Source organism: Amyelois transitella, chromosome 2, assembly GCF_032362555.1.
Source record: "Amyelois transitella isolate CPQ chromosome 2, ilAmyTran1.1, whole genome shotgun sequence".
NCBI lineage: Eukaryota > Metazoa > Arthropoda > Insecta > Lepidoptera > Pyralidae > Amyelois > Amyelois transitella.
Genome location: NC_083505.1, coordinates 6530855 through 6540145, shown reverse-complemented (window position 1 = coordinate 6540145; position 9291 = coordinate 6530855). Strand labels below are relative to the sequence as shown.

The window sequence follows — 9291 nt, the reverse complement described above, 5'->3', positions numbered from 1 at the left end:
AAGGAATTAGTGTGTGTGTAAATAGCTTCTAAAATAGGACTTCTCGCCATAGAAACATCGACTAGCGACCAAATCCATTACGTTATTCACAAAAACAAAAGACTTATGATTCAATTTATATGACTTCTTGTTCGTATAAACTTCAATTTGGTCTAGCTGGACACAGTACAGGTAGTATAGTACCTATAACAAAAAAAAATTCTCAGACTAATAAGAATATAAAAAATTTAATTTTACAGATTTTTGAAATTATTTGGAGGACTACAGCAAACACTAGATACTTTCAGACATCTAGGCCACGGTTAAAGGAAAACTCAACAAAATAATAAGTACAATTAGTTATGGTAAATATTTTTTTATTTGGATTATACATCAGAAAAAATCATTAATTATAATCTATTAACAATATTCATCATTAATTACAACAGATGACGCGTACCACTAATAATGTAAATTTTAAAATTAACTTGCAACGAGGTTTATAAAAAAGAATAATATTTTGATGCATCTATACCTATAATATTTTCCACACGAAAGAAATTAAGACCAAATGTTATTTTATTTAGCTTTTGTAAGTCTTTTCCTTTTGTAAAATACCGTTTTTCTCATATTTATTCCTCACGAGCTTAACGAGATGCCTTGGGTTGATTAAACACAATCAGTGTTTGGTAGGAAGGATATACTAATAGTTCTTAAACTGTCCAACGGGAAACGTGTATGTATCGGACACTCCTTCACATTAAAATATATACAAGATTATACATATTAAAAACGTCTTGGTAGATACAATTTAAGGAGCATATAGTTTTCTATAGTTAAGTAATATTACAAGAATATTAAAATAATTTTGATACGGTTTATTTTTTTAAAGTACTTTTCTATCTTATCTAGGATTTTTTCTAGATTCTAATTAAATTACAAATTAAGTTAATTTAACAAATTTCCTTAACCTTTTTAATTTGTCACTGATAAATTGATCTGAATTCTCAAGACATTCTTACTATTTAAACTTTCAATTACAGGAATTTCTTTCAAATTATAAAAAAAAACACAATAGAAAGTATACATATGATTTAGAAATTGACAATTAAATCTAAATGTGTCTTCTTTATTGCTACAGAAATACACTCGCATGATCATTTTCATAAATTGACATTTGTCTTTTTACGACTGTTGGCTCTATCTATCCCGCAGGGGATATAATCTATCTAAGTACATAGAAGATTTAATTATTATTTTTAGCTCATTTAGTAAAATTGTAAAAGTGTAACATTTTTTTCGGTTATATAATTGGTACATAATAGAAACAAAACAAATATTTTTTTATTCTTTTGAAAGAATACACAAGATATTTTCTACCGTTGAAAAGAAGTAAATCTTTACAATTATTATCAATTTTGACGGCCGCTGTGGCGCAGCGGTAGTGCACTTGTCTCTGGCACAGGAGGTCCCTGGCCTGTCCTGGATGTGAACCGAACTTTTTCTATTTTGCCTGGGTTTTGGATGTTTATCTATATAAGTATTTATTATAAAATATAGTATCGTTAACTCCGATGCTAATTAAATCTGTGCACATAATTCGTCCCATATATGTTTATATTTATTTTTATCAACTTAGAATTTTGCTTTTATATTTACCTGCTCTATATTGGTTTTAAAAACAAGTTATTCCGATCTGATCTCCCAAACAGTTCCATTCTTCATTATTATTTACTTTTGTCCAATCTAATCCACTTTCAAATATATTCTCTATTTCGTTCTGTTCCCCTGTTCAGTGGAGACGATGGATCAAAATAGAATAGAAATAATTAAAATAAAATGGATCCACTAGGTTATCAGAATTTGGGGATCAAACCAGAGTAACTCTTAAAAACTATGTTCTATTTTAAATAGTATTTATTTTATAATAACGAAATTATATAACAAATAGATAGTTTAACGCTGACATAACAAAATGTTAAAGGATTCAGGTATTACTTGTTCCAAGTTCATTATTCCTTTTTTTTCTTATTCTGACTTGCTTTTGACAGTATAAAGGATTTGGTTGGTTTGATGAATTAAATAAAGAGCACTCACGAATACTGCATTTGCCCTGTAATAAATAAGTAATTATTAGTGACCATACTATAAAATGAAAATGCATGTGTTTTGGTTTATAACAAATAAACTCAAACACTAATATAAAATAATGACGAAATTTGGGACATAAATGTCCAAATTTCCTCATAAAAACTGCCGTGTGGTTCCCGGCACCATTACAAAAGAATAGGACCACTCCATCTCTTTCCCACGGATGTCGTAAGAGCCGACTAAGGGATAGACTTGGGATTCCTCTTTAATGTAAATCCCTGCCAATCTAAGGTCTGCCGCGCCGATGGATGCATGGCTAGGGGCGAGCCTAGTCTCGAGCGTGCCACTTCCGCCATGGGGTTGGGCGACCCCCAGGTAATGGCTAGCCTTACCCTGGCATGCGGGGCTCTGCTGGGGCGGACAAAATTTTTCCCTAGCGTCTCGTGGGAATCGCATTATGAACCTTAAAAAGCATATAAATGGCGGCGATGGTGTCCGCACCCCATCACGTCTCGTTCCCGGCGGGAGCGGTATGCGGTCTGCTGAAAGCCGCTTTGCGACGATGAATGTAAGAGGAGGAATGAAGGATAAGATTGAGGAAGTATGCCAGATGATGGATGAAAGACGTTTGGATGTGTTGTGCGTGAATGAAACGAAGCGGAAAGGATGCGACGCGACGCAGCACGGCCCTTACACGGCGTATTGGTCTGGAATTTCCAGTACCAGCCGAGGCTGTCAAGGGGTCGGTCTAATTCTTTCTGCACGAATGGCTGAGTGCGTGAATGAGTATGAGTGTGTCAGCCCTCGTCTTCTATGGATTAGGCTGAAAGTTGGAATCACTCGGATCTTCGTTCTAGGTGTTTATGCACCTTGGGATGTGGGTTCGAGGGGTACAACATCAGCAAAAAGCGAAAACGAGGAGTTCTGGAATAGTGTAAGAGAAGTATTGAAAGTTACCAAGCCAAATGAGAAGATTATTATGTTAGGTGATTTTAATGGATGGGTGGGTGTAAAGCGTGATGGATATGAAAAGGTGCTTGGTGCGTTTGGTGACGAAAAGGTGAATGATAATGGAAGAAGTGTATTAGAAATTTGTCTAGAGTGGGATCTTTTTGTGTCGAACTCAATGTTTCAACATAAAGAGATCCACACCTACACAAGAGTGGAAGGTATTTTAAAAAGTATGATAGACTTTGTGATTGTAGATGAAAGATTGAAGAACAAAGTGCTGGATACCCGTGCATATCGCGGTGCTGGCATTGACTCGGACCATTTACTGGTGATATCCCGGATAAGGGGTATCTTCAATCGCTGGCGGCACAGGGTAAGGGAGCAAACCAGCGCTTTGGAAAGAGTAAAAGTAGAAAATTTGCAAGATATGGATGTAGGTAAGAAGTATATTAATAGACTGAAGGATGAATTTGAAGATTTAGATGAAATGAGCGATATTGAAGATGGATGGAAGGAATTTAAAGAAAGAATTGTGAAAGTAGCTGTTGAAGTGTGTGGTGTAAGTAGAAGAAGGAAAGGAAAAAATCACAAAAATGCGTGGATGAGTAAAGATGTGCAAGAACTTGTGCGATTAAAGAAGAAAGCATGGCTGGATTTGTTAGCAGCAAAAGCTAACTTAAGAATGCAAGAGGTTATAGATGAAGATGTGAATGAAGCACGTAAGGAATATAAGAAAATGAAAGATTTGGTTAAGAAAGCTGTGATTAGAAAGAAAGAAGAGTATAAAGAGGATTTTGATAAAAGGCTATCAGAAGACTTTCAGTCAAATCTGAAAGTATTCTGGAAATCCGTAAGGTCAGCCCGAGGAAATACTATAACCAGAGAGCTGACTAGGATCAGATGCCAGGATGGTAGCGTTGTGAAAGGAGAAGAATGTGTACTAAAGATATGGAAGGACTATTTTGAAAGTTTATTTGAAAAAAAGGAAGGAAATAAGAAAGATTTCTGCTATAGCGAAGAAAAAGAGAATGAGATGGAAGGCGAAATTGAAATGTTCGAAATTGTGGAAGCACTTAAGAGTATGAAAGCGGGAACGGCTGCTGGGTGTGATAGAGTGTCGGTCGAGATGCTTAAAGCAGGAAAAGGCGTAGTAGCTAGTCAGTTGTACTGCCTTTTCAATTTGTGTTGGAGAAGCGGCCGAGTACCAAAAGATTGGTGTAAGGCTGTTATCGTGCCACTTTACAAAGGAAAAGGGTCACAGCTGGACTGCAAAAATTATCGTGGTATAAGCCTGCTTAGCGTCGTCGGCAAATTGTATGCTAAGGTATTGATTAATAGAGTCAGGAATGAAACTGATGACAAAATATGGGATGCTCAAGCGGGATTTCGAAAGGGAATGGGATGTACTGATCAGGTCTTTTCCTTGCGGTGCATAGCCGAAAAGTTTTTGGCCAAGAGTCAAAAAGTCTATTGCACATTCGTAGATCTGGAAAAGGCCTATGACAGAGTTGAGAGGAATGAATTGTGGTCAGCACTTTCTATGCATGGGGTGAGCAGTCTCTTAATACGAGCACTGAAATCCTTATATGAGGATTCGAGTGCTTGTGTCAGGATAAACGGAGCGCACACTAAGTGGTTTAAGATTGAGAAAGGCGTTAGGCAAGGATGTGTTGCGTCACCGTGGCTGTTCAACCTATTTATGGATAGCTGTTTGACAGATTTGAAAGAGTCTAAAAGTGGATTAAGGATGAATGAGTTACTCGTCAAATGTCTGCTCTATGCCGACGATCAGGTTATACTGGCGTCATCAGCGGAGGAGTTACAGGAGATGGTAAACTGTATGCATGAAGCTTTAAAAGAGAAAGGAATGAAAGTGAACGTAAGTAAAACTAAAACACTGGTTTTTGAAATGGAGAAAGAAATGACAGCATGTAATATTTTGATTGGAGGAGAAAAAGTGGAGCAAGTGAAAGAGTTTGTATATCTAGGATCAAAGTTTACATCAGATGGCAAGTATGATAGTGATATTGAAAGGAGAGTGAACGCGGGGAACATGGTGAATGGAGCTTTGCATGCCTTTATGAGCAGTCAGAAACTATCCAAAAAGGCTCGACTGGCTGTGCACAGGGGCGTGTTGGTCCCGACATTAATGTATGGGAGTGAAAGTTGGGTATGGCAAAAGAAGCATGAAAGCAGAATAAATGCAGTGGAAATGAGAGCGTTAAGGAGTATGATGGGTGTGAAATTGAGTGACAGGATAAGGAACAGCGTGATAAGGGAATGTTGTGATGTGAAAGAAGATGTAGTTACAGGAATAGAAAAGGGTATGTTAAGATGGTTCGGTCATGTGGAGAGGATGAATGAAAGCAGGTTGACTAAGCAGATATACAAGGAGAGTGTGGAGGGAAAGGTCGGAGTGGGAAGACCTAGACGAACGTATCTTGATCAAATTAAGGACGTCCTGGTAAAGGGTCAGGTCAAAAGTACCCGAAACCGCCGAGCTTGTATGAAGAGAGTTATGAATGTGGACGAAGCGAAAGAAGTATGCAGAGATCGTGGCAAGTGGAAAGAGGTAGTCTCTGCCTACCCCTCCGGGAAAGAGGCGTGATTTTATGTATGTATGTATGTATGTTCCTCATAATAGATAGGAGTTACATATACCCACGGGAGTGGAGTTTCGCGCAAAAGCTAGTAGGTCATTAATATATGAATCTGAAAATTCAAAGAATAAAGTAGCCTATGTTTGACCTCAGACTAGTAACTATAGTTATACAAAATATTCATAATATGTCAAAATTTAATCAAAATTGGGTTATATGTTAAAAAAGCATAAAATCTACTTACTGTCCTTCCTTAAAATATTCCTTTAGTGTGTTGGAAAATCTTTTTGAATACTTGACAAATTCTCTTTTTCTTTGTTCAAGAACTTGTTTTCCTGGTCCTGGAGTATATGTTGAGACCTCGTTAACCGCATCCAATAACTTTTTAATTGCCGATGCAATCTCTCTGTAAAAAAAAACAAGATAACATGTTACTAGAATTATTTGTTATTAAGGAAGTACTTATTGCAATATTGTCTTTGTATACATTTTATTATATGACAATAACTTTACTAATTTCAGCTGCTCAGATTCATTATTACATACCAAGAAATACATACTAGATTACAAGGCTATCAGATACTATATTCACAAGGCTTAGACTTACATTTATTTATACTGTAATGTAATTGAAATGCTAGTAAAATTGATGAATAAATAAATAAATAAACTGGCTTGTACCCACTAGTTACACTTTTCCCATAGGTTATATTGTAGAACTAGTACAAACAAGCCAAACATTTGACTAATGTATTGAACTGTTAATAAAGTATCTTACTTGATGGTCTCAAGAAATGTCTTCCTGTCAGTAATTTCATCTGGAATACGGCTTAATATCTTCTTTAAAGCTGTTGATTTCTTATTCAATTCTTGAAAAGCCTCTTCACTTCTATTAAGTCTCAAATCGGCACCTGCAAAATATTTTGCCTTTTAAAAAATTTTTCTGCCTTATTTATTCTATTTACACATTCATGGATAACCCCTGATGAATATAATCAACATACATAATAATCTCGTTTATATCCCTTTCTGGATAGACAGAGCCAAAAGTCTTAAAGACTGATAGGCCACATTCAACTGTTTGGCTGAGTGATATAATTGAGATTCAATATCAATTCAATTAACTATATATAACACTAATACTAATATAACTATATACTAAATTCACAGATAAGAGCAAATTCAAACCAAAAATAGTCCACACTTTATATATCATTTTTTACAGATATATATCATGGAAAAAGGACCTTATTATGTTGCAATAAAACACACAATCCATATAAGCCTCAGCTTAAAGTGAATGAGCAGAGTTTTAAACTTGAGGATTGTGTGCATAATATATGAACTAAGATCCATTTATCCAACAGACAAACAAACAACTAATTGTGAAAATTTTTAAGTGGGATTATGAATATAAATAGTACTATGATCAATAGGATCCCTGTAATGGGAAATTGAACATAGCTCAATTTTCTGCAAATACCTGTAGGACTGAAGCTGCAGAAAAACATAGAATATATTTTACCATCTGGTTTCATGTGAATGTTGAAAAAAGCAACTCAGTTTTTCATAAAGACATATTTTCTCTTACATTTCCAAATCATGACTTGACATATTATGTGATTCTCATAAATACCAATATGTAAACAATTTTTTACTGTCACTCATCCCCAAAATAAATTAAATAATAAGCAATTTAATAATTATATGTCTGTTATATGGAAATTTGTTAACATGGAAGATTTAGTTTACTTAGATATTTTTTTTTTTTTTTTTTATACGGGACATATTACACAGATTGAGTTAGCCTCGAAGTAAGTTCGAGACTTGTGTTACGAAATACTAACTCAACGATACTATATTTTATAATAAATACTTATATAGATAAACATCCAAGACCCAGGCCAATCAGAAAAAGTTCTTCTCTCATCATGCCCTGACCGGGATTCTAACCCGGGACCTCCGGTGTCACAGACAAGCGTACTACCGCTGCGCCACAGAGGCCGTCAAAATTAAACTTTTTATTAAACTTTGTATTGGCAAGAAAAGTATTTAGTATCTAGCACTACGCTTCAAAATTTGACCTTTAATTTCAATATACTTATTCATATTGAATTTTTTTTCTGATTTTCTTAAAGTGTGAGAATAATTTCAGGTAAATATATTTTGTTATATTCAGCCTGATTCTACTTACATTCTGCTTCTGTTAGAGTTCCTTGAAGTCGTAATAAACTTTCATTCATATTTACAGGTATATCAGCCCGCCTCATAATACCAGAAACCAAGTCATAATTCAAACCTGGCACAACTGCTTCTGCTTTAGTGAGAGCAGCACGTAGTGTTTGAGAAGCCCCCAAATCATATTTTTCTAACTGAAACAGTTTAAAATAATAGTGTAAATTGATAACAAATAAGGGAATGTTGTGATATAATAGATGATAACATGACAGGAATAGAGGGAACACTTACAGTTTAATAATATGGAAAAGAAGACTGAACGCAATAGCATGTTTGAAAGGAAATCCCTGGACTACGAACTGGTATTAAGAGAATACATAAAGCAAACGCAGGGGTCGGACGTTGGAGAGATATAGTGTCGATCGATTTACCCCACTGAAAATGAGGCCTGATTGTATGAAAATATAAACATACCTGCGTTAGTACGGGTTTTATGAGAACTGGTAAAACCAAAGAAGTGACTGGTAGTTCATCACCCATTGTCATGATGCCTTTATTTGTGAAAGTGTTGTAATGTCAGCGTAAATGTCTTTTAATATTAACACTGATAATTTTTTACTATAATTAATAAATATTTTAGAAGATACAGATGTTCTTTGTTAACCTTTTTTAAAGTATAATTTTTAATTTTACAGATAAAAAGTGATGATGACAAAATTGACAAGTGTCAAGCATACTAGGAATGTGCGTATTTACGCGACCAGGTTTTTAGTCCTGGTTTTTAATTACATGTTCGTAAACCAGGGTTTAGCCTGTAATACTTGTAATCTAGGAATGTGAAAAAAAAATCGATTATGGAAAAAATCGATTAAAAATCGATTTTTTTAAAGTAAAAATCATTTTTATAAGTGATTTTTTTAAAATTAATAATCGATTTAAAATCGATTTTTATAATCATGCAATAAATGCACTCCGACATTACGTTTTTGTCTTCTGGCTTGGAGCCCGGAACGCGAACTGCCAAAGAATACTATCATAGCTCCATAATATTACATTAACGCCATCTGTTCATTCTTTCTGTGCTTTTAAAACAGTTTAGATCATTAATTTAATCAAACATTCTCTAGATGGAGTTAGTCGATGAACAGTATTTTACCGACATTCGGTTGTTATTCATTATTCGTTGCTGAAACTTCATTTTTCAAACTTGATTGTTAAAAACTTTAATTTGTGTTGATTATATAAGAACTTACTGTTTCTGTTATTTATTTTTAATGAATACATCTATTGATATAATGTATATAGCGTTTATTTTGACATTAATTGAAAAATTTGGAAAAAATCTATCAATGTAATAAAATCGATTATTTTTTTAAGAAAAATCGATTATTTATAAATCGATTTTTCATACTTAAAAAATAAATCGATAAGAAAAAAATCGATTTTTTATCAGCAATGTCACATCCCTATTGTAATCCACTTCAAAGTATTT

The 9291-nt window shown here is 34.4% G+C and overlaps 1 protein-coding gene across 1 annotated transcript; it reads right to left on the bottom strand.

The window, feature by feature from the left end:
- Positions 1 to 1187: 1187 nt before the first annotated feature.
- Positions 1188 to 8538, bottom strand: LOC106129023 (programmed cell death protein 10). Its single transcript, XM_060945316.1, has 5 exons — positions 8274 to 8538; positions 7816 to 7993; positions 6400 to 6532; positions 5866 to 6027; positions 1188 to 2092 (listed from the first exon to the last, which is right to left on the bottom strand). The coding sequence occupies exons 1-5, from the start codon at positions 8343 to 8345 to the stop codon at positions 2008 to 2010; spliced, it is 630 nt and encodes a 209-aa protein (XP_060801299.1). The 5' UTR covers positions 8346 to 8538; the 3' UTR covers positions 1188 to 2007.
- Positions 8539 to 9291: the final 753 nt, after the last annotated feature.

Coding starts and splice junctions, on each gene's coding strand:
- LOC106129023 (XM_060945316.1), bottom strand. CDS start 8,345: ATGACAATGGGTGATGAACTACCAGTCACTTCTTTGGTTTTACCAGTT. Junction 6,028..6,399: donor ACATTTCTTGAGACCATCAA/GTAAGATACTTT, acceptor TTTTTTTTACAG/AGAGATTGCATCGGCAATTA. Junction 2,093..5,865: donor GAATATTTTAAGGAAGGACA/GTAAGTAGATTT, acceptor TATTTATTACAG/GGCAAATGCAGTATTCGTGA.